This window comes from Ranitomeya imitator, chromosome 5, assembly GCF_032444005.1.
Source record: "Ranitomeya imitator isolate aRanImi1 chromosome 5, aRanImi1.pri, whole genome shotgun sequence".
Taxonomy (NCBI): domain Eukaryota; kingdom Metazoa; phylum Chordata; class Amphibia; order Anura; family Dendrobatidae; genus Ranitomeya; species Ranitomeya imitator.
In genome coordinates this window covers 566,805,309-566,831,871 of record NC_091286.1, presented here as the reverse complement: position 1 = coordinate 566,831,871, position 26,563 = coordinate 566,805,309, and the positions used below count along the sequence as shown (strand labels likewise).

Here is a 26,563-nt window from a genome sequence, read left to right as displayed (position 1 = left end):
GGCTGAATAGCCCACAAAAAAGACATGCTTTGTGGAGAGAGTTGATCAGCCTTCAGGCAGACATTGCATGCTTACAGGAGACAAAATTCCTGGCGGGCAATCACCCCTACTTTAATCATCGTAGCTTTCCTCATATTTTTGAGGCCTGTAACTCCAGCAAAAGAGCGGGGGTGATTACCCTGATCAGGAATAGTGTACCCTTCGAGTTCACTGAGGAATATGCTGATCCAAAAGGTAGATACCACATCCTGATATGCAATATTAATGGCCAAGAATGCACTATAATTAACACATACGCCCCAAATAAAAACCAGATTAGCTTTCTGTCCAAGCTTCTGAAAAAAAATCAACAAGGTTAAGAAGGGTAACCTCATCTTCCTAGGTGACTTTAATGCCACCCCTGACAAAACGCTTGACTCTTCTTCTGGCTTGAGACCAGCCTCGGAGGACCTGAATTGGTGGCTGGATAAAAGTGAGCTCTACGACACCTTTAGATGTCTTAACTCCACATCAAGAGAATACACTCACTTTTCTCCGGTCCACCATTCAGCATCCAGGATTGATCTGATATTATCAGACATTTTTTCTCTTGATAAATTCAAAAAGGTGGATATAGGGGACAGGACACTGTCGGATCATTCCCCTGTCACTGGAGAAGTTACCCTTGGCCCCTCCCTAAAAAACTCTAAAGCATGGAAATGCAGCTCATTTATCATCCATGATTCCATCCATGCGACAACGATTCGTAATAATATCTCCCACTACTTCAATGAAAACCCTCCAGAAATCACCAACCCCGCAACCAATTGGTGCGCCCACAAAGCTGTTATTAGAGGCACCCTAATAAGCATATCCTCTAAAATAAAAAGGGAAAAAAGGGCAAAAATCAAAAAACTTCAAAAAGACATTCGTGACTTGGAAAAATCCTTAATTAGCCTCCCCTCCCCCCCATCTAAACTCCAAACAGACTTAAACTCCCTTAGGCAAGACCTAAGATCCCTCCTCTTCTCACCTTACGAAGCAGCCCTCAATTCCTCCAAATTTAAAGTATATTCCTCCCTGAACAAGCCAACCAAATATATGGCAAACAGAATAAAAAAATTTAGAATACACAACAAAATTAACAGAATTTCTTCCCTCTCTGACAATACCACCTTGTCCCATCCCCAAGATATAGTTAATGAATTTTCCAAATATTATTCTAAATTATATAACCTAAATCTAGACCCATCATCCCCCCCAACAAAAGATTCGGACATCAAAGCCTATCTCGCCAATATCAACCTCCCTTCCCTTACAAAGGAAGAAATTGAATCTCTATCAGCTCCTTTCTCCTCCTCAGAAGTTGAAGAGGCCATCAACCACCTTAAATCGCAAAAATCCCCAGGGCCAGATGGCTTCTGTAATTCCTATTACAAAGCCTTCGGAACAAACTTAATACCTCATTTGGTAAAACTATTCAACTATGCATCTAATTCGGGTTCCTTCCCTCCAGAAATGTTGGAGGCTTCAATCGTCCTCATCCCAAAGCAAGCAGCCGACCCTATGGCTACTAGTAGCTATAGGCCTATATCTCTTCTGAACTCAGACATCAAATTGTTCTCAAAAATTTTGGCCAATAGACTTAGCGTCATCCTCCCCAGACTGATAGTCAATGATCAAATGGGGTTTATTAAAAATAGGCAACCTTTTGACGCCACCAGAAGGATTTTGAACCAAATTAAACGCACTAATAAATCCAAAACCCCTACAGTTTTTGTTTCCTTAGACGCTGAAAAAGCCTTTGACCGTATAGATTGGAGCTTCCTCAAACACACACTCCAAAAATTTGGTTTTAATGACAAACTTATCTCCTCATTTATGACATTATATCAAGGCCCTACAGCTAAAGTCACCTGCAATAACCATATCTCTGACCCCTTCCATATTAACAACGGCACTAGACAAGGTTGCCCTCTATCCCCTTTACTTTTTAATTTGGCTCTTGAACCCCTGGCGGAACACATTAGACAAAATTCTTCCATTACAGGCATATCCACCAACAAACGCCATCATAAACTCAGTTTATTTGCAGACGACATAATTTTAACCCTAACCAACCCACTTATCTCCACTCTAGAAACTATCAAAGAACTTGAAAACTTTGCATCTCTTTCCAAATTCAAAATCAACGGCTCAAAATCTAACATCCTACCCATCCACCTCTGCAAAAAGGAAATCAATTCCTTGAAAAAGGTAATATCATTCAAGTGGTGCAATGAAGAATTCCCATACTTAGGGATCATAATTAACAAAAACCTTGATAAGACTGCCTCCTCAAACCTGAGAAAGATAGATGAAATACTTAAAAAGGATTGCACCACTTTTAATGATAATAGTCTGTCCTGGTGGGGGAGAAACCTAACAGTTAAGATGTTTACCCTACCAAAAATTTTGTATATCCTTAGATGTATCCCCCTTCCCATCCCCACACCTTCCTTGCTGAAGATCCAATCAAAGCTAAATAAATACATTTGGAATGATAAAAAGCCCAGAACAAATACCAGATCCCTTTACAAAACAAAAATCCACGGAGGAATGGATCTCCCAAATATTACGGCCCATTATAATACACTCCTACTGAAACAAAGCTCACCCTGGTGGTCAGACCAGAATGAGCCTGCATGGCTCGACTTGGAGGAAGAGATCAACGGAAGAAAACCCCTTAAATCCATCATTCTCAAAGCTATTTCCAGTTCCCCCAACAAAACCCATAACCACCCAATTTTTCAGGCGATTTCTCTCGCATGGTCTTCAACTTTAAAAAAGGGGGATAGTGCTCAAAGCAGCCCCGTTCATCTCAAATTACCCTTGTCATTTATCTACTCAATTCTGAATCTTCTCCTACCCCCTATATGGGTTGACTTAAAAATTCAAACACTTGGCGATATTTACACTGGGTCTAAACCCATGGACTTCAGTTCACTAAAAAATAAATTTAATGCCCCCTCATCTCTTTTCCTTGAATACATGATCCTGAGGGAAAACCTAAGCATGTTTCTTAACCTCAAACTGAAATTCTCGGAGTCTTCTTCAAAAATTCTATCCAATCCAAATCACTCAATTTTCTGGAGTCACAAGTTCATTTACAATAGAGATGAATCATTGGTTAAAAGCGCAGCTCTCATAACCTGGGAAAAATCCTTAGGTCTCTCCGCCTCTACAGACGATTGGGAGGCATTTCAGGCCTTTCAGGCATCATACCAATCAACAATTTCAATGTCCCTTCTGGAGTCACACTTCAAGGTGTGCTCCAGGTGGTATTACACCCCAGCAAGACTGTCCCACATCAGCCCATCCAACTCCCCCCTATGTTGGAGAAACTGTGGTCGTAAAGGCGACCTATTACATATTTTTTGGAGCTGCCCCACTGCGGCCCTCTTCTGGCTGGAAATCTCTTCAATCATTTCTAAATTGTCAGGATCCCTCTTTACACTCTCCTCACAACTAGCCCTTCTCTCCTTGGACACCAACCTTATCGACAGATCCCTATTGCGCATAATCTTGCATATCTGCTTGGTAGCTAAAAAATCCATTGCCTGTCATTGGAAAAAGGCCACTCTGCCCAATGCAGCCTTCGTCATCAAGCTTATGATGCAACACAGAGAGCTTGAGCTCAAATTTGCCTTACTCAATAACGAGTTTGGCAGATTCTACCAAAAGTGGCATATATGGGAGCGGCATTATCCTCCTTGAACAACCAACATTCTTAAATTGGTTTATGTCTACGTAAATGTTCACAAGATCTTCTCTCTCCTTCCCTTCCCACATTAAATTTTGGTTTTGCAGTTGTAGTTGCTCGATATTAACAAGTCTCCCACAAGGGCCGTCCCCTTGCATTATTTAGATAGACCGTGGTTGATTCATATTCTGCCTATATGCCTTCAAGGGCTGCGTCCCTTGCATTACTCTACGTTGAATTGTTATTACTTTTCAAAGTTCTAAGTGTCATGTATTGTTTTTGCTCTCCCCTATTTCCCCTTTCTCATATCCTCCCCCTCCTCCCTCCCTCCCCTCCTTTTATTCCCTGCCTCTCCTCTCCAGGTTAAGACACAAAACTCCAATAAAGTTCTTTGGAAAAAAAAAAAAAATTCAAAGTTTGAAAATTGCAAAATTTTTGCCAAATTTCCATTTTTTTCACACAAATAAATGCAAGTTATATCGAAGAAATTTTACCACTATCGTGAAGTATAATATGTCACGAAAAAACAGTCTCAGAATCGTCAAGATCCGTTGAAGCGTTCCAGAGTTATTACCTCATAAAGGGACAGTGGTCAGAATTGTAAAAATTAGCCCGGTCATTAATGTGCAAACCACTCTTGGGGCTAAACGGGTTAATGAGCAGGGACACTTGATCGCTCGGCAGGAAGAGCTGCTGGCACCGTAACAAGATGCAGCGAGGGTGAGCAGGGAAGGTAAGTAGGATGGGTTTTTTTTTTTTTTTATAGGAACCATGCATACAAGGACAGGTATGGGGAGCCATGCATACAGGGAAGGGGAGCCATGCATACAAGGTCAGGGATGGGGAGCCATGCATACAAGGTCAGGAATGGGGAGCCACGCATGCAAGGTCAGGGATGGGGAGCCATGCATACAAGGTCAGGAATGGGGAGCCATGCATACAAGGTCAGGAATGGGGAGGCAAGCATACAAGGTCAAGGATGGGGTCACAGTCCAAAGTCAGAATTCTGGGGAGTTAGAGGATGGAACTAAGGGGCTAGGCAACAGATGATCAAATGCAAAGTCCAAGGTCGGGCAGCAAAATATCAGAATAAGGCTAAGTTCACATTAGCGTCATGCGACGCAGCGTCGCCGACGCAACGCACAACGCAACTGAAACGCACGCAAAAACGCACCATTTTTTACGCATGTGTCGAACGGATGCGTCGTAAAACGCGTTTTTTGTGCGTTTTTGTTGCGTTTTCCCAAAAAACGCAGCGTTTTACAACGCATGCGTTGTCAAACAATGATGTAATCTTTCAACACAATTTAGTGTCTAGACACTAGGTAATACCACCAATGAATAGAAGAGGGTGGGTCTAGTGTCTAGACACTAGATAATGCCACCAATGGGTAGATGAGGGTGGGTATAATGGAATTGTGGTATATATACCCTGGCATAGATTAATTCCAACCATACAGCATCAAGATGGATCGTCCCATGGAGAGTATCTACCTCAATATGGAGCTGGATTTTGCCCTTGCTATTGCTTATGCTATTGCCTGTCATGAACAGAGGAAAAGAAACAAACTACGGAGAAGGAGTCGTCTGCGTTTTTGGCTACACCTTATAGTGGAAGTCCGAGAGAGTCGTGGAGCCTACCATTGTCTGTTTGGCGAGTTAAATGACAACCAGGAGAAATACTTTGAGTACACCAGGATGTCTCAAAACAGCTTCCGATATCTGCTGCGTCTGATGGAAGGAGCCATTTCCAGGCAGGACACGCAGCTCCGTAAAGCAATTTCCCCTGAGGAACGTCTGCTGGTGACTCTACGGTACGTAATGTAATGTGAAGGATTTATATGTTCTTGCCATTTTTTAAAGTAACGTGTTTTGGTTTTGTGGGGTGGGGGATTGTAATTAAAAATGAAAAATTCTTTCATAACAATTTAATTAATTATATTTATTTATTTTTCTTCTTGTCAGTTTCCTGGCTACCGGAGAGACTTTGAGAACACTGCATTTCCAGTTTAGGATTGGAGTCTCCACACTTTCTGGTATTATTGCCGACACATGCCGCGCATTGTGGGACAACCTCCGGGAGGAATTTTTACCCATCCCTACAACAGAATTATGGCAGGCCAACGCCCAAAAATTCGAACAAGTGTGTTCTTTCCCTAACTGTATTGGAGCCGTGGATGGGAAGCACATTAGGATTACCAAGCCTTCAAGAAATGGATCTCTGTTTTTTAATTATAAAAAATACTTTTCCACCGTGCTCATGGCAATTGCAGGTGCGGACTGCAGGTTTCTCGCTGTGGACATTGGAGCGTTTGGCCGTGCAAATGATTCACGGACATTTAAGGAGTCTGATATGGGACGAAGATTATACGATAACAATTTTAATTTCCCCCAGCCACGACCTCTTCCCAACACCGAAGGCCCGGCCATGCCATTTGTTGTGGTTGGGGATGAGGCTTTTCAAATGAGTGGCAACCTACTTAAACCGTACTCCAGTCGGGGGTTGGACCGCACCAAAAGTATTTTTAATTATAGACTGTCCCGGGCCAGAAGAACTGTGGAGTGCGCCTTTGGAATCCTTGTCTCCAAATGGCGTATCTTAGGGAAGACCCGAAGGAAGGAGCGACAGAGGCCTCGGCCAGGGGAACATCTGATGGACCGGCTGCCGGTTCGCCAGATTGTGGTGGTGCAGACCTGCTCTCGCTGTGGGATGGCTGCGACGGTTCAGATGGCGCTTCACGAAGGACCGCTCCAGAGGGTCGGACAGTCTCGCGGGTGCTGCTGTGTGTTCTGTGAAAACATAAGGAAACCATTAGTATACTAAATATAACATTTCACATGCGTCATTAATTAACTTTACCGGCGGTATCCATTGCCGCCGTTAATATTAACCTATTTTTAATATTGACACTGCATATGCCGCATCAATATTAAAAAAAGAATGCATTTATTTATTTCAAAATAGTCACCCATGGTTGCCGTTTGTAACGCCCGACAATTACGCTTATCGTCGGAACTGCCATGACGTCACGGTCATGTGACCGAGACGTCATCACAGGTCCTGCGAGCTGAGCAACCATGGGAACATAACCTGCCTTGGAGTAGAAGGTATGCCGTGTCTATTATATTTTTTCTTTTTTTTGAAAAAAAACTGGGATACACCTGGATGGGCAATATACTACTCCACTATGAAATATTGCCCGGGCATGGCCAATCTACTATCTTTCTGTGTTCTGTATACTTCGTATTTCATGGAAAAAAAGAGGAAGTCAAGCTCACCATAGTAGTAATCCCAGAAGGCTCGGAGCACGGAGACGCTGGGTCAAGCGTGAGAAGACCAGAAATGAAGAAAAATTTCGAGCTCACCGAGGCGTGAAAAGTAAAAACTAAATACTTTATTCACTTCAATCAGAAGCAGAGGATGAAACATCAGCACAATACAATAAAAACACTATCTACGCGTTTCAGGTGATAGGGCACCCTTAATCATGATGTCTGATGTTCCCTGTCACCTGAAACGCGTAGATAGTGTCTATTGTATTGTGCTGATGTTTCATCCTCTGCTTATGATTGAAGTGAATAAAAGTATGTATTTTTTAATTTTCACGCCTCGGTGAGCTTGAATTTTTTTCTTCATTTCTATACTTTGTACTTGCCAAAATAAATGGCTGGGCAAGCTACGTGGCTGGAATATAGTACGTGAATATGCATGTTGTAAAAACTAGGTGTGTGCATAGGTACTATACTTACTCTCTGCTTTCAAGGACCGGTCGCAGGAACTGCAAAATCCGATTATATTTGTAGATAGAGGTCCTTGAAGCTGCAGCAGCACTACGGATCTGTCCCTCCTTTTTCAGGCACCTCTTGAAACGGTCCTTCATGGAGCGCCATCTGGTCTTCAATTGTTTAACTGTGTATAAAGTAAAAAAAAAAAAATTAGTTTGAGAGAAAATATTGAAATTGATAACGCAACCGTGTGCAATCCCAATAGAAGACATCACAGACGGTTGTGTATCCTGGCATGATGGGTCACAGCAGCATTTTGGAAATACTTACGAAATTTAGCTTTGACCGTGGGGGAAGCGCTGTCGAAGCCATCCCACAACGATTGTGCCACCTCAATCCACAAACGGCGCAACACGCCCTGGTCCGCGTGCCGGGGGTCACGGCTGTCCCACAACGGACCCCGTTCCTCTATGGATGCCACCATCATGTCAATGTCCAGTGGGTCATCATGGGCCCGTTGTGAAACCTAGAATAAATGGAAAATATTAATGTTTGCAAGATAAAAATTGTTGTCCCTACCTCCTCCACCACCACCTAACACCTTCACCACCCCCCCCTCCCACTACCCCCCATACCCGCAAAAACAAAAAACTTAAAGAAAAAAAAGGAATAGGTTTGACATAAAAACTTACTCGCCGTCCTGCAACCACAGCTTGGTCCCGTGGTCTCTGCTCCTGCTGCCTCTGTTCCTCCTGGCTCTCCTCCTCACTTGAAGAAGCCTGTAAAGTTTACAAAAAGTTGAGTGACCCATCTACAAATGACAGCGAATAGTAAGCAATAGTAGATCATGTACTCACCGGACTCCTCAGCGGTGGGGTGTGGCTTGAGTCGCTGGCCATTACTAATGCAATTCTGAAATAAAGAACAAAATAAAATTTATCCTATGCACAATACAGCGGAACATAGTAAAATATATATATAAAAAAAAAAAAAACATTTACATTTCAACCACAAAGAACATTGCACTCCAACTGAACTAACGCTGAGCAAACAACACTGCCACATTGATTAAAAAAAACAATGGCAGAGACAACACAATGCCAGAGTAAACAAAAGGCTAAAGATAACAAAACAAATACACAACAGACCCTATGTCGTAATCCAAAAAGAGAGTTTTGTTTTAAAAAATGTACAGTATGCACGGAGCAACCCAAAAAACACAATAGATTTTTTAAATGAAAAAATTAACAACCCCCAAAAATTAAGGACAGAAACGGCAATACAACACCATACTTTACAATAAAACCGACAGGGCCGGAGACAATAAAAGGCCATCCAACGCCATACATCACAGCCAGAAACATACAGCAATGTCACAACCACAGTGCAGAACATAATACACAACTTGCAATAAAAATTATTACATTTAATAAAAGGGCGCAGAATCATTCTATACTACCATACTTTACAATAAAACCCACAGGGCCGGAGACAATAAAAGGCCATACAACGCCATACATCACAGCCAGAAACATACAACAATGTCACAACCACAGTGCAGAACATAATACACAACTTGCAATAAAAATTATTACATTTAATAAAAGGGCGCAGAATCATTCTATACTACCATACTTTACAATAAAACCCACAGGGCCGGAGACAATAAAAGGCCATACAACGCCATACATCACAGCCAGAAACATACAACAATGTCACAACCACAGTGCAGAACATAATACACAACTTGCAATAAAAATTATTACATTTAATAAAAGTGCGCAGAATCATTCTATACTACCATACTTTACAATAAAACCCACAGGGCCGGAGACTATTAAACGCCATCATATAACGCAAGAATAAAACATCACAACTGAATACAAAAAAACACCACCAAACCAATAAATGGGAAAGAAAAATCTATCCTGGAAAGAACAATAATCAAGGCCGCAGACAATGAAACGCCATCCTATACAACGCCATACATCACAACCAGACTAAAAATACAACAATATCTTTAAACAACCACAGTGCAGAATATAATACACAACTTGCAAAAACAATCACAAAATAAAACATGTAGAAAATGCACAGAATCATTCTATACTTACATCTCTGGACAGCAGATGAAGAAAATAAGAAGTCTGGTCTGATGTGTTGCCTGTAGATGGTGCAGCAGAAGTGACAAACAATCCAAACATTTTCTTTATATATGGGGGATGTTTTTATCACTGTTTTCACTGTCTAGACACTGTCTAGACACTTTTTTGTTTAATTTTATCTAATGACGCATGCGTCACACAACGCACGCACGACGCACACACGCGACGCAAGTGCGTTGTCAATTGGTTTCAATGGGAAATTGTAACGCAATGACGACGCACAGGCGACGCAAGTGCGACGCGTGCGTTTTTTAGACGCTACAAACATGCTACATGTAGCGTCTCCGACGCCACCCAGGTGCGGTGAAACGACGCATGCGTCAGGCGTTTTTACAAAAACGCACGACAACACAACGCATGCGTCCCCAATGATAAAGATAGGGGCGCATGACGCATGCGTTGTTGTGCGTCGACGACGCTGCGTCGCATGACGATAATGTGAACATAGCCTAAGAGAGCACTAGAGAAAAAGGCACACACATCACCAAGCTAAAGATACGACTGGCAATGATCTAACCATTGTCAGCTAAATAAATAGCCAGGCAATCATTCAGAACAGGAGACACCTGGACATACCCAACAGACCTGACCTAAATGGGTGGCTGGGCTGTCACTCACAATACTGACAAACCAACAGCAGGTTGTCAATCAGGATTTTACGGTACATGGCTCCATCCATTCTCCCATTGATGAGGTGAGGTAGTCCTGTGTCCTTGGCAGAGAAACACCCCAAAACATAATGTTGACACCTCCATGCTCCATATGTGTGACTAAGTTCGTTATCAACACTGGAAACACAGAGTGTTTTCTTTATGTACCATCAGCATATAAAATTCTTAATCCTATGATATAAATCATATCAAATAAATACCCTAAACAAAAATACTTTATTGATTAAAAGGACCAAAAAATAGGATCCACACCAAAAAGTGACCAAAATAATACACAAAAAATGTGCTAAAAAACCCCAGTAAAACTGTTGGGGTAGACTAGAAGTCCCTGGGTGTGCCACGTAAGCTATCACCTACCTGGCTGCGGAGGTTGACACCCTAGGGGGGAACATATTGGCGCCCCCGCTCCACGATGACTAACCCTAGGGGCCCTGATATACCCTGCAGCCACTAGGGAAACCCTCTACCCAGATCCTAGAGGGACCCCTACCAGCATAGACCAATCTATACTAAGGAGACTCTAGACTCCCAACCCTTAAAAACAAGATTTGAACACATGTGGCATGTGGTGGCATGCGGTGGTATGATGGCAAATACCCCATATGACATCCGATAAGAGAAGCCTGTTTTGACCAGACCAACCACTTGATATTGGTAAAGATAAAAAAACACCACATCAAAGAGCAATAGAACAAAAATCCTCTCACAAGTTCTGTTATTGTATATTGATACTGCTAGGCTTCAGAGCCGACACAGCAATCTAATACACTCTAATATTCATATATGCACAAGGGGGAGTGCGCAACTCCACTTCCCTCCCTGCAGAAAAGGGTTAAGCTAGTCAGCCCAAGATGGCCGTCATATAGATATGTAGAGGATTTTGAAAATAAACATGCTCAATAGCAAATCATGTGTGGACAAAATCAATACTAATCTTATCCCTGGTCAATTTTCAGTCACCGCAGCCATGCGTCAGTTATCGCCTCAACGCGTTTATTAGGCTCCTCAGGAGGCCCGATATCCAGATATAATGTGTCCCGATACAGGTGTAATGTTTGGATGTTCCGATCTTTTTTTCTCCGGATATGAATTTTGCAGTAGGTCAGCAGTTTGGTATGCAACCCGCAAGGATATGAGCAGTTGTTCTTTAAGGGGGTTGCCCACTTCTCAATCTGAATGTTTGCCCCCTGTTAAAATAATAACACTTAGGCCGGGGTCACACTTGTGTGTGCAATGCGAGAAACTCGAGCATCAATACCCGGCACTGCCGCCGCCGCCACTCGGGACCGGAGTTTGCGGCTGCATGTAATTCTATGCAGCCGCACACTCCGGTCCGAACCGCCGGTGGCAGTGCCGGGTATTGATGCGCGAGTTTCTCGCATTGCACACACAAGTGTGACCCCGGCCTTATACTCATCTTTGGTGCCGCCGTCGTTACAGTGGTGTCACCACTCGCATTTCAGGGACTCACGTGAGGTTTTTAGGCCACGTGAGCCCGGCGCCAATCAGCACCAGATTAATTGTTCCCGACATGTCCGCGGCTGCCCCTGAAGTCGTTTTTTGCGCAATTCTACAGAGCTGACAAGCATTATTTCTGCATGCACTGCTCCTGAAGACCACTAGAGGTCAGTCATTGCCTGCACCCCACAAAAAGCCGCACTCTACAGTCTAGGGATAGGAAAGAAATAACTTTAGAAATACAATTAGCAGCAACCACAAGTAATTTTCATTTCTGCTGCACTGTGTTGCTATAGAATTCAATATTATATCCTCATATAAAAAACAGCATTGCCCACATTGATCTCAGACATAATTTGATGTGAAAGTTATAGACACTGATTCATCGAAGCTTTCATGCCAGAAAACCAGAGAAAAAAGCTTTGAAAAGTTGCAAAATGTTTGTGCAACACGAGAATGCAGGAAAATTTATAAAGACTTTTGGTGATTTCTTGACATTTTTTGCCAGCTAAGACAAATTCAGAGGAGCTTGGCTGGAATGATGGTGCTGCGACCCCCGCTTGCCACAAATCTTACTCCAGTCCCTGACTGGTCTAATATCTGTGGGGACTCGGGAGGCATTTTCCACTCTGCAGCCTCTATTACATCCTGTATCCAGAATGATCAACATGTCATATTTGGTGAAACCAAATCCAGACTGTAATCGGGCCGGTCTGTGACTAAGACTCCATTCACACATCCGTGTGACACGTGCTAGTGCAGCACACCGGCCCATAGAGCTCCGCTGATCCATAAACACATGAGTTTTAAAGACGGATCTGTGTCTTCGGGCCTAGAGACCCCCATCATGTTCTATACTAATCTGTTTTCTGGATCAGACTCTGCCATTAATGGGGATCCATGTGAAAAGGATAAAGCACAAAAGACATACAGGTACTTCTCACAAAATTAGAATATTATCAAAGTTAATTTATTTCAGTTCTTCAATACAAAAAGTGAAGCTCATATTATAATAGTCATTACAAGCAGAGTGATCTATTTCAAGTGTGCATTTCTGTTAATGTTGAGGATTATGGCTTACAGCCAAGGAAAACCCAAAAGTCATTATCTCAGTAAGTTAGAATTAACAAAACCCCCTGCTAAGGCTTCCTAAACGTTTAAAAAGGTTCCTTAGTCTGTTTCAGTCGGCTCCACAATCATGGGGAAGACTGCTGACTTGACAGATATCCAGAAGGCAGTCGTTGGCACACTCCACAGAGAGGGGTAAGCCGCATAATAATATATATTCTAATATTATATATACGAGTTTCACTTTTGAAATTGAAATAAATTAACTTTTTCATGATATTCTAATTTTGTGAGAATCACCTGTACCTGGTACTCAGTGTCGGACTGTGCTGGCAAGGCCCACCATTAACATTGATTCTTGGGGCCCACTGTTTAGCTACATGCAAAGATAACCTCACTCTAGGACACAAATTTATTTTTCGTCTAGATATAATATTAATTTATCTAGCTTGTGTAATGAATGATTAGATGATACCTTTTTCTGCAAACTGTAAATACCACTACTTATTAGTTCTCCTTCGCAGGGGCCTACCAGAGGATTCTCCAGTTCTAAGAATCAATGTATAAAACAGACCAGACCGTGAACCTGATGTAATATTTGTATTGTATGCAATGACCCTGCAGTCTTAAGATTCTCGTCCAAACACCAGCATGCCTCTTCAAAAATAGATGAACCTATGATAATTGTTTGGCGTACCACAAGTTTCACGTGTTTGAACAGTTTCTTTCTCTGAGGATAGTAAACTTTTCTTCTGAAACGCGTTGGGAATGACTGTCCACACCTGCTATCCGTACTCCTGTGATGTCACACACCATAGGACTTTGGATATTTGCTCCCGGGTGTTAACCCATTGCTGGTTTTTTTTTTTCCTTTACCTACTAGTTCTACCAACATCCTATAAAGGAAAGCTGCAGGATTTATTGATTGGAGAGAGAAAAACAAAATCTGGATTACAGGTTAGACTGTCTGTTGATAACTCCTTAAAGGGCTGTCTGTCCAGGTCTGCACCGCTTCCCGGCCAAGAGACATCCTAATTAGGGGGCATGGGGGCTCAGCTTCATTGGCCGTTTGTTCCTGCGGCATTATTGAGCTGCGGTGCTGAAGGTGCGCTCTCGAGGCTTAAGTATAAGGCCCATTGCCTCTGCATTATTGGAAGAGCACTGGTAATGAAGCTGGCCGGGAGAGCGAGCTAACAGTGCGCCCCAGCGATACCAGCCAGCTTCCGGGCAGCACTTACAAGCTCCAATAGATTAGAAGTGTACAGCTCTTAAAATGCAGCAATGCAAAAATGTTGAAAAAAAAGTTTGTATTGTACAAAATTACAAGAAAATGGGATAAAAAAACCATATCTATTGGTTACCACAATATTTGCATTGACCCAAAGAAGTTAACCTGTTATTTTTATATCATAGAAGAGCGGAATAAAAGGGGAAACAATAATATTGCAATTGCCGTTTCATTTTTCCCCGACGAGAGTTTATAAAAATGAATGAATAAGTATACAGTGGATATAAAAAGTCTACACACCCCAGTTCAAATGCAAGATTTTTGTATACCAAGAATCATTTCAGAACTTTTTTAACCTAGAATCTGTACACATCCATTGAGAAACTAACTCAAATAATTTTGATGGGAAAATAAAAGTAACAAAAAGTAACAAAACCAAAATAATGTGGTTGCATAAATGTGAACACCCTCTTATAATTGGGGATGTGGTTGTGTTCAGAATTAGCAAATGACTGAGTTTATGGTCACACTATCAGTATTTGTAAGACAAAACCAGGTGTGGGTTGAAAATGCAGAAGTGGTGACGTGTTACTATAATGCGGGGGTCACATGCAAGAAACTCGCATAGCCCTCGCAAGTGTGACCCCGGCCTTATACTTTTCCTCACCTGGTTTTGGCTTACAAACACTGATGTCAATTACTGAGCATGTGACTGTAGTCTTAAACATGTTACACAGTGGTCTGTACACAGCTGCCATCATTTACAGGGATTCTGATTAACCCCATATAAAATGTAGCCTTTCTGTTCTGTAGGATTTTCCTGACATTTTCTTAGTTGCATTTTTCAGCAAAAGCTGAGGTCAGTAAACAGCTTACCATACAGCAAAGGGATCTCATTGTTGAATGGTATCAGTCAGGAAGAGGATGAAAAAAACATATTCAAGGCAATAGATATACCATGGAACACTGTAAATACAGTTATCAAGAAGTGGCTTCAATGTGGTACAACAAACAATGCCTAGAACTAGACGTCCCTCAAAAATTGATGAAAAGATAAGATTGGTCTGGGAGAGTGCCAAGAAGAAGCCTACAACATTAAAGGAGCTGCAGGAATTTACACTGAGTACTGGATGTGCAACACGTGACAACAATCTCCTGTACTCTTCGTATGTCCGGCCTGTTGGGAGGGTAGCAAGATGGAAGCCTATACTATGTCCCGCTATGTTTTGTCAAACCTTCATCAAATATGACGAAAGCATGTGGGGAAATGTCGGTCTGTTTAGAGCGGCCAAGCAAAATTCTTACAAAACAATGAGACTGATACCGTTCCCTGTGATAGATCATCAGTGTCAGATCAGTGGGGGTCCGACAGCCCCCACCAAACAGCTGTTCCCAAAGTCTGCAGAACCATATGTTAACAGTCTTCAACTGTTTACTAGAAGCCAATGATGTAGCAGATCAGCTCCTACTTCTGTGATCTGCAGTACCCTGCAGTGGGCGCTACAGCATTGATGAAGCTCCATTACTGCTTACATACTCCTGCTGATGGCCATGAGAGCAGCTGATCACTGGTAGGTGCTGGACCCCACAATCTGACACTGATGACTGCTCATGGGGGGCTTTCACATAGCGCTCATGCACCCGTTCAGTGGCCTCATTGGGGCTTACGTCCGAATGCCTCACAAAATGGGATTCGGGCGTATGTGTCAACGAGAACTTAGACTTTAATGGTTGGCAGAGCGAACGTGTGCTTCACGTGCATCATTTTCAGGTATATACACCTACTGGAGGCGATCACCCCGACGCAGTCTACTACGGGTGCCAAAACACAATGTGAAAGCACCAAAGAAATAGATGAATGTCACTGAACAACCCTTTACAGCAGGGGTGGGGAATCTTTTTTCTGCCAAGGGCCATTTGGATATTTATACTATCCTTCGGGGGCCGTACAAACGCCGCCCACAAAGTACATCCTGACCCTGGCACTGGTGTCCGGACGTAATCTTTCATTGCATGCCCTTCGGTGTTCAGTAGTGAACACTGTGTGTGTGTGTTAACAGAGCAAGAAGAAATTAATGAGCAGGTGACAATCAAAATACAGCTCCCTGCCAAGAATGCTGAGAATCTGCCTGGAGGCCTGATAAAAGGTCATCGAGGGCCGTAAATGGCCCTGGGGCCTGAGGTAGAGACTTAAACAATTCTATCAAATCATGGCACCTACAGAAAGTGCGACTCATCCACAAAAACACCCCAAAATCAATGTCATTCAAAAAATAAAAGTGCTGATAAAATCACGTGGTGCTAATCAATGCAGCTCCCTCATTTGTATAGGACCCCGACCACCTCACCACTGTCACCATTTATGTGACCCTATTGATGGTCCCTGCATGCACCACACAATTATGGCCTAGCCTCTGTAGATGGCATTAACCCTTTCAGCAGCTCGTGTTGTCACATGCTGTCACATTACGTGCTGACAGTAGCTAGGGCTGGTAACTATGACAACCACAATTCTGAATGGCACATCTGCAGCAGTAGCCTCTCACATCACCAGGTGGCGCTGTGACGCTGAGCGCACTGATATTCCTCAGCGAAAAAAACTATACCTGGTAAATGAGCAATGGCAATAGATTATGTGAGCGTGTGGAGTATCACTATCATCGTCATATCACTACAGACCTCCACACGCTCAAGCCCGGGCGGAGGCGACATTTCCGCTCACAAGAGGCGCTCCATCCATCCCCTCCTCTCTATGGTACATAGGCGCTCTGCAGTGCTGCCCGCGCTCTATGCTTCTGTCCTGCACGGAGACTCCCGATGTGAGTACTACTTTCTGTGTATGAGGACACGGCCAGTCAGTGTAATCTCCCGACAGCACAGGTAGTGCCCCCTGCCGGAGACGGGACGTGGTGCACCACTGACTGCTATGGGCACTTTTTTGTTTTACTATTTCTATGCCAACTGGTCCGAGAGTAGAAAAATACATAGAAGATGGATGATACATTTCCTTGAACGCTAGGACCAGACAAGGCAAACACTAAACACTTCACCTGCTCGCTATCTTGTCACATGTCAGCACCTGCTCGCTATCTTGTCACATGTCAGCACCTGCTCGCTATCTTACCACTCGTCAGCACCTGCTCGCTATCTTACCACTCGTCAGTACCTGCTCGCTACCTTACCACTCGTCAGCACCTGCTCACTACCTTGTCACACGTCAGCACCTGCTCGCTACCTTACCACTCGTCAGCACCTGCTCACTACCTTGTCACACGTCAGCACCTGCTCACTACCTGGTCACTCGTTAGCACCTGCTCGCTACCTTTCCACTCGTCAGCACCTGCTCGCTATCTTACCACTCGTCAGCACCTGCTCACTATCTTACCACTCGTCAGCACCTGCTTGCTACCTTGTCACACGTCAGCACCTGCTCTACCTGGTCACACGTCAGCACCTGCTCACTACCTTGTCACACGTCAGCACCGGCTCACTACCTTGTCACACGTCAGCACCTGCTCACTACCTTGTCACACGTCAGCACCTGCTCACTACCTTGTCACACGTCAGCACCGGCTCACTACCTTGTCACACGTCAGCACCGGCTCACTACCTTGTCACACGTCAGCACCTGCTCATTACTTTGTCACACGTCAGCACCTGCTCACTACCTTGTCACACGTCAGCACCTGCTCACTACCTTGTCACACGTCAGCACCTGCTCATTACTTTGTCACACGTCAGCACCTGCTCACTACCTTGTCACACGTCAGCACCTGCTCACTACCTTGTCACACGTCAGCACCTGCTCACTACCTTGTCACACGTCAGCACCGGCTCACTACCTTGTCACACGTCAGCACCTGCTCACTACCTTGTCACACGTCAGCACCTGCTCACTACCTTGTCACACGTCAGCACCTGCTCACTACCTTGTCACACGTCAGCACCTGCTCGCTACCTTGTCACACGTCAGCACCTGCTCGCTACCTTGTCACACGTCAGCACCTGCTCGCTACCTTGCCACTCGTCAGCACCTGCTTGCTACCTTGACACACGTCAGCACCTGCTTGCTACCTTGACACACGTCAGCACCTGCTTGCTACCTTGACACACGTCAGCACCTGCTTGCTACCTTGACACACGTCAGCACCTGCTTGCTACCTTGACACACGTCAGCACCTGCTTGCTACCTTGACACACGTCAGCACCTGCTTGCTACCTTGACACATGTCATCACCTGCTAGCTACCTTGTCACACGTAAGCACCTGCTCGCTACCTTGTCACACGTAAGCACCTGCTCAGTACCTTGTCACACGTCAGCACCTGCTAGCTACCTTGTCACACGTAAGCACCGGCTCATTACCTTGTCACACGTCAGCACCTTGTCACACGTAAGCACTTGCTTGCTACCTTGTCACACGTCAGCACCTGCTCGCTACCTTGTCACACGTCAGCAACTGCTCGCAAGCTTATTGCTATTGCCACTAGTCAGAGAGTTAAAAAAAAATACATAGAAGATGAATACATTTCCTTGAACGCTAGGACTAGACATGGTGGAAACTAAACACTTCACCTGCTTGCTACCTTATTTCTATGCACACTAGCCCGAGAGTACTACTCGTCCCACAAAAAACAAGCCCTCACATGGCCATATTGACAGAAAATTAAAAAAAATGTTATGGCTCTGGGAAGGAGGGGAGCGAAAAATGAGAAACTCAAAAACTGGAAAAACCCAAGGTGGTGAAGTGGTTAAAATTTGCATAAAAACCCGGCAAAAACGTAACGTGTGAACATAGACTTATTCTGCAATCTTCGTTCTTTCAGTTTTGGTATTTCTCTCTTGCGGGAGTGTGACTCCCAGTAATACAGGCTGGATGTGATCTCTGTGTGTCCAGAAGCTGCGGCTTCTCTGTACTGTACCTGACCCCACACTTGGTTCAGCACAGCTCCGGTTCTGGCATTCCCTCTCCTCCTCCTCCTCGCTTATAGTCCGTTCTCTGTACTGTACCTTACCCCACACTTGGTTCAGCACAGCTCCGGTACTGGCATTCCCTCTCCTCCTCCTCCTCGCTTATAGTCCGTTCTCTGTGCCCTCCAAGATCCTCTCTCCTCTTCTCTCCTCTCTTCTTCCATCTCCTTTCCTCGTCTGTAACAAGGACTGTCTCTTTGCTCTGTTTATAGAGAATATCACGCTTTTTCTATAACACTAATATTTGCTTCCTTTCAGCCATCTGGTCATGAACGCAAATTGTGCAACAGCAAAAGAGAAGCAATGGTTGGAAAAGGGGGAGAAACCAACAAAATGGCGAGTCACACAACTTCACCGTCTCCGAAATCATCGTGATATTCTACACAATGAGCTTTGATTTATCTTTATTTTACCCTTTTCATGGATTTCTCATGAAGAAGAATCAAAGCTTTTGTATTGTTGTTTTGGGGTCAATTCCCTTTTCTCCCAGTGGTTTAATGTTGCTGGTCTGTAGCCGGCCCCCTCGATTACAGGGGATTGCTTTTTTATAGACTTCGTTTTTCGTAACGTGGACACTTTTTCTAGACTTCTGTTTTCTCAATCAACTATAGAAAAATAAGGTTTAGTGTTTGTTCAGAAATAACATTCTTTGCTGATTTTACGTCCGGATTTTTGGACTGCAAATCCACATGGAATACGGTTCTAGTGACGGGGTTGAGGTCGGTTGATTCTCTTTATATTCAGGCAGGGAATCAACATATTTTGCAGATTTTTCAATCTGTAGCATGTCCATTTCACCTGACTATGGGGATTTATTGTGGATTTTCCTCATATACGAGAGTGGGAGGCTAATATCTGGAAAAAATACACAATATAGTAGTTTTGGCTGAAGCTATGGAGATGCTAAAAGAATGGTTAGACTAAAAACTAATAAAGAATATTGTCATATCAGCCAGTGATTTCTCCCATCCACTTATGAATTGTATGACGAACGTGATCACAGGGGGTCGGGATACACTGGGACCATAGAAATATCTGCAGAGGGAAGTATCTTTTTTTTTTATTTCCAAATACACAGCGTGATCCGCATGACTTTGGGCAGATCTGCTGCTGACTTCATTAAGTGTCCAAAGCAAATCCACAATGTGGGAGCGTACCTGTACAAGATCCATCTCTTCTTTCAGATTCCTCCTCAATACAGTCATGAAGTGAATTGGATCCCTATTGTAGTCATCAAACATTTATTACATATTTAAGCCATTTAATTTTCATTATTTTGAGCTAGTTTTCTGTTTCTCATTGTCATCATGATTGACTTATTTTGTCCCGTCGTTGTTTTCACAGTAAGGTCTACCTAGACTATAATGCAACTACTCCACCTACAGCAGAAGTGATAGATGTGGTCACTGAGGCCCTGCAAGAAGCTTGGGGGAATCCCAGCAGCAGTTACAGCGCAGGTGAGAGAATAATTTTTTTTAGGCAAGCGCATCCAAGGTAAGTACAAATAATTAAAATATAACTGTTAATTATACCGATGAAACGTATAGTTGGAGACGATGTCCTGAAGCCAAATCTTAATCCAGTAGGTTCTGGTATAGATGGGAAGGGAGATGAGGACCTGGCCCTGTATAGAGGAGGAACTTGAAAGAAGAGCTGGATTTTACCCATACTCTGGCAGTCCACGGCTCCCCCGAGTGGGTGTATTGCCCTACAAAGCCCTACATGCCTCCTCACTTTGTTCACTAGGGTGAGCTGTGGACTTCCTTTGTAAGGGCAGGGGTTTTGGGATCTAGGGTTGAGCAGGGCACAATAGGGCCAGGTCCTGACGTCCCTTCCCATCTATACCAGAAGGCCACCTGCTGGATAGACATTTGGCTTAAGGACGTCGTCTCCAACTAGAATCTGGTGAGACCGTTCTAATTCTTCTATGCTCTATTTCCTATCCAGCAGTGACTTAGAGGCATTGATTCTTACTCATGTATTTAACTTGCCTTTCTGATTAGTTTAGTATTGTCACCTATGCCGACTGGTTTAATAAGATTCTTATTTGACTCCGTTCTCCACCCCTGTGGTGTAATTATAGTCATATACTGCGACTAAGAAATGTTGGTGTTGTTAGAATTTGTGTATGGGCGACGTAGGTTTAATCAGTATCATTAAAAGTTACTTTTTATTATTTGTACTCGCCTTGCCGCATAATAATTGATTTGTCACATATGGGAATTTGGATAGATATTTAGGGGTTCCCCACCCCGCTGTTGTATCTAGTGTCCAACTTGCTATTTCGCAATTGCATCAAAAATGACAAGCAGAAAAGAGAATAACTGTGCAGATTTGTTTTATTAAAGGCGCATCTCTAATATGGTGCCAGATATGTGCTTAAATCCCTGTTTGATGCACCAGACTGCAATGAAACTCAGACACAAAACAGTGACACAAAATAAGCCAACAAAAATGTGTAAAGATAAAGACCTAATTTATGCCATCATCTAACATAGAGCCATGGTGATACATTTGGTGCAGACTGTTTAGATTAAACATTGCATAGGATTTGTAAGTCTGCCCCAAAGTGTTCATGGGCAAATCATTGGAAGGGTGAATACAATGGTTGGCCTAAGCCAATGTGGGCACTGTGTCAATGTGCCTTTATTATCTACTATATAATTGTCTAAGGGTCACTTCCGTCTTTCTGTCTGTCTGTCACGGATATTCATTGGTCGCGGCCTCTGTCTGTCATGGAAATCCAAGTCGCTGATTGGTCGTGGCAAAACAGCCGTGACCAATCAGCGACGGGCACAGTCCGGCGGCAACATGGCTGCTCCTTCCTCCCCGCAGTCAGTGCCCGCTCCATACTCCCCTCCAGTCACTGCTCACACAGGGTTAATGGCAGCGTTAACCGACCGCGCTATGCCGCGGTGTAACACACTCAGATAACGCTGCTATTAACCCTGTGTGACCAACGTTTTACTATTGATGCTGCCTCTGCGGCATCAATAGTTAAAAGATCTAATGTTAAAAATAAAATAAAAAATCGTTATATACTCACCGTCCGTCGGCCCCTCGGATCCACAACAGGCCTTTCCCGCTCGAGACACTCCGGTAACCGGTCCATGCTGCGATCTCGCGAGATGATGACATGGCGGTCTCGTGAGACTGCTACGTCATCACCTCGCGAGACCGCAATGCACTCTTGAGACCAGAGCGCGCGAGGAGCATGGGTAACCGCTTCGCTTGGATCCGGGGGCTATAACTATTTTTTATTTTAATTCTTTTTTTTTTTTAACAGGGATATGATGCCCACATTGCTATATACTACATGGGCTGTGCAATATACTACATGGGCTGTGCAATATACTACGTGGGCTGTGCAATATACTACATGGGCTGTGCAATATACTACGTGGGCTGTGCAATATACTACGTGGGCTGTGCAATATACTACGTGGGCTGTGCAATATACTATATAGGCTGTGCAATATACTAAGTGGGCTGTGCAATATACTACGTGGGCTGTGCAATATACTACGTGGGCTGTGCAATATACTACGTGGGCTGTGCAATATACTACGTGACTGGGCAATATACTATGCGGCTGGGCAACGTGGCTGGGCAATATACTACGTGGCTGGGCAATATATTACGTGGCTGGGCAATATACTACGTGGCTGGGCAATATACTACGTGGCTGGGCAATATACTACGTGGCTGGGCAATGTACTATGTGGCTGGGCAACGTGGCTGGGCAATATACTACGTGGCTGGGCAATGTACTACGATGCTGGGCAATATACTACGTGGGCTATGCAATATACTACATGGGCTGTGCAATATACTACGTGGGCTGTGCAATATACTACGTGGGCTGTGCAATATACTACGTGGGCTGTGCAATATACTACGTGGGCTGTGCAATATACTACATGGGCTGTGCAATATACTACGTGGGCTGTGCAATATACTACGTGGGCTGTGCAATATACTACGTGGGCTGTGCAATATACTACGTGGGCTGTGCAATATACTACGTGGGCTGTGCAATATACTACGTGACTGGGCAATATACTACGTGACTGGGCAATATACTATGCGGCTGGGCAACGTGGCTGGGCAATATATTACGTGGCTGGGCAATATACTACGTGGCTGGGCAATATACTACGTGGCTGGGCAATATACTACGTGGCTGGGCAATGTACTATGTGGCTGGGCAACGTGGCTGGGCAATATACTACGTGGCTGGGCAATGTACTACGTGGCTGGGCAATATACTACGTGGCTGGGCAATATACTACATCACTGGGCAATATACTATGTGGTTCTGTGCTGTATACTACGTGGCTGGGCAATATACTACGTGGCTGGGCAATATACTACGTGGCTGGGCAATATACTACATCACTGGGCAATATACTATGTGGTTCTGTGCTGTATACTACGTGGCTGGGCAATATACTACGTGGCTGGGCAATATACTACGTGGTTGGGCAATATACTACGTGGACATGCATATTTTAGAATACCCGATGCGTTAGAATCGGGCCACCATCTAGTTAGGCTTATAATTCTAAACTGTTCTCTTTTTCTTTTTCTTTTTTTTTTTTTTTAAATTCGTTTATTGAATTCAGGAAAGATCATACACATTTTGTTTGTATTTATCATTATCCATTGATTACAGGAAATCACCATACATAGCCATGTATAAGATATTATAAGGATAATAAATTGTGCATGTTAATCATTAATGCCTTATTTTAAACCTTAACTGTAACTACATTAACTTCTAATAAAGCCTCTAATACTAACGTAATGTCGCTTACGAAAAAGAGTTCTAAATAAATCCCGCTCTGTTGGTAAATAGTGTCTAGAGAATCATACACCCTTTTCTTATGCGTATATTGAGTCCTTTTAACTTATATAGTATGACAGGATGAATTCCATCTTCCCCATATCTTCTCAAATTTAGTTGGACAACCCCTATTCTGATATAGCGTCCGCTCATACGGAATAATTGAGTTTACTAAGTCAACCCATGCTCTAAGAGATGGACCAGAACCTCCCATCCAACGCAGCGCCAACACCTTTCGTGCCATAAACAGTGATTCCCTCAGAAATATTCCCGTGTGGTGATCCCAAGCCTCCGCCTCCCATACTCCAAACAAACATACCAGTGGCTCAAGTGGAACAGGGATCGACACCAAAGATGTCAATAGTACCGTCACTTCTCTCCAATATTGAAAAATAACAGGACACTTCCATATCATATGGATAAAATCTGCGTCACCAGAGTGACACCTCAAGCAGTCTGATGAATGAAGACGGCCCATTTTAAAAAGACGAGTCGGGGTCAAATAAGATTGATAGATTATATACAGTTGGATCATCTTATTATTGATTGATGGGGAGACCTTAGTTGGAGATTCCAAGATTTCATCCCATTCTTCTCCCAGTGTATCCGGAAGAAGTCTCCCCCACTTTCCCTTAATTGAATCTATGGCAGATTCTTCACCTATGGATATCAGGTAGGTGTATAGAGAGGAAATGAGTCCCTGGGGGCCCTGTGAGTTAAGAATTCCTATTAACGGCAGAGTTGAAATAGCTCTACCCGCACCCGTGTTTCGTATATGTGATTGGAAGGCAGATCTTAGTTGCAGGTAGCGGAAAAATTGAGACTTCGGTATATTATGAGTATTTTGTAATTGTTCAAAAGAAACAAAAACCCCCTGGCTATGTATATTGCTCACCGTGAGAACGCCATGTGATATCCAAAATTCGGTAGACGGGTGACCCAATAATCCCGGAAAGTAACTATTGTTCCATAACGGCATTTCTGCTGCTATATCGACATATTGTGTCACTTTTTTAATTTGTCTCCATATTGATCGTGCCAGGCGGAGCAAAGGAAGCAAACGAGGGACAGCAATTTTCTCCATCTCTAAAAAACCCATCGGGCAATCAACTTTAGCTGAATGTAATATATGGCTTTCAGAGTTGGGAAGAGATTTCCCGGGCATCCACTCACTTATCATTTTGGCCTGCCCAGCAAGGTAATACAGATAGAAGTCCGGCAAAGCCGCCCCGCCCCCCTGTTTGGGTCTCTGCAGGGTGGATAATTTAAGTTTAGGTCTAGCCTTCCCCCATATGAAGGATGTAGTAAGGGAGTTTAGGGTTGCAAAGAAAGATTTAGGTATTAAAACGGCACTATGTTGAAAACAGTAGCTCAATTTTGGGAGTAAAATCATTTTGATCAGGTTGATACGACCAGCTACAGATAGCGGGAGCTTGTCCCAGGTAGCATATTTAGATTTAACCACGTCAATTAGTGGATATATATTGAGATGTAAATCTAGGTGACTGCGCTGAGTCATATGTATCCCGAGGTACTTAAAATTGGAGACAATGGGCAGCAGCGAGAGGGTTTCAAGGCTTGGCATTGGGGTATGAGAGAGAGGCATCAGAGCAGACTTGTCCCAATTTATATATAGGCCAGAAAACTTACTAAATTTATCAATCATCGTTATTACTTTTGGTAATGTATCTTCTGTCTGGTCCATAAACACCACCATATCATCAGCATAAAGACCTATAGTGTCCACCCGATCAGCAATATGTATCCCTTTAATATCTACAGAGGACCTCATCCGTATTGCCAAGGCTTCTATTGCCAAGGCAAATAAAGCTGGGGAGAGAGGGCATCCCTGGCGAGTTCCCCTATGCAAAGAAAATGGTGCAGACACAGAGCCGTTTACCACCATTCGCGCCCCAGGCTTCGCATATAATGTACCTATCCCTCTCAGAAATTTATTCCCAAACCCATATTTCCGTAGACATGCAATTAGAAAAGACCACTCGAGGGAATCAAAAGCCTTGGCTGCGTCCAGCGAAGCCAATGCCCACTTATTGTCCGGTTCTAGTGAACTATATTGAATAACTGATTGCACCCGCCTGATATTAATAGAGGTATTTTTCCCGGGCATAAAACCAGTTTGATCTGGGTGTATGAGATCCAATATGATCGTATTCAGTCTAGTAGCTAGAATTTTCGTAAAAATTTTATAGTCAACATTCACCAAAGAAATTGGTCTATATGATCCACAATCTAGAGGATCCTTCCCTTCCTTCCTGAGCACGACAATATTAGCATCATAAAATGTTTCAGGTACAGATTCACCCTCCCATATTCCCCTAAGTACCTTTAGCAATATAGGTGCCAATTTATCACGGTATTTCCTGTAAAATTCAATGGGGAACCCATCAGGTCCCGGGGCCTTCCCAGTAGCCATATCCGCTATTGCATGTTCTACCTCTTCCAGGGTGAATTCAGCCTCCATAAGGGCTCGTTGAGATGGGCTTAGCAAAGGGAATGTTATATCTGATAGATAATCCAAGCATTCATCAACATCAAGACCACTTTTAGACTTGTATAACAAAATGTAGTAATCGTAAAAGCTCTGAAGTATTTTATCAGTAGAGGATACCAACGAGTCATCAGACGCCCGGATCTGCAATATTGTGTTGGAGGTGTTATGTTGCCGCACCAAGAAGGCCAGGAGTGTGCT

At 43.6% G+C, this 26,563-nt stretch overlaps 2 protein-coding genes across 7 annotated transcripts in view; one reads left to right on the top strand and one right to left on the bottom strand.

The window, feature by feature from the left end:
- Window positions 1-16,798, bottom strand: part of AIRE (autoimmune regulator) — a 141,948-nt gene extending 125,150 nt beyond the window's left edge. The window contains exon 1 of one of the 4 annotated variants that reach the window (XM_069727748.1): window positions 16,644-16,798. The gene's annotated coding sequence lies outside the window, so the exon portion shown is untranslated. The remainder of the gene's footprint in view (window positions 1-16,643) is intronic. The other 3 variants (XM_069727746.1, XM_069727747.1, XM_069727749.1) reach the window with 3 other exon arrangements.
- SCLY (selenocysteine lyase) overlaps window positions 13,684-26,563 on the top strand; it is a 38,360-nt gene continuing 25,480 nt past the window's right edge. Inside the window, exons 1-3 of one of the 3 annotated variants that reach the window (XM_069727754.1) lie at window positions 13,684-13,766; window positions 19,266-19,343; window positions 20,352-20,464. In XM_069727754.1, the coding sequence (XP_069583855.1) occupies window positions 19,276-19,343; window positions 20,352-20,464 (181 nt within the window). In that variant the 5' untranslated portion in view covers window positions 13,684-13,766; window positions 19,266-19,275. Of the gene's footprint in view, window positions 13,767-16,659; window positions 16,918-19,265; window positions 19,344-20,351; window positions 20,465-26,563 lie in introns of those variants that run through there. The other 2 variants (XM_069727752.1, XM_069727751.1) reach the window with 2 other exon arrangements.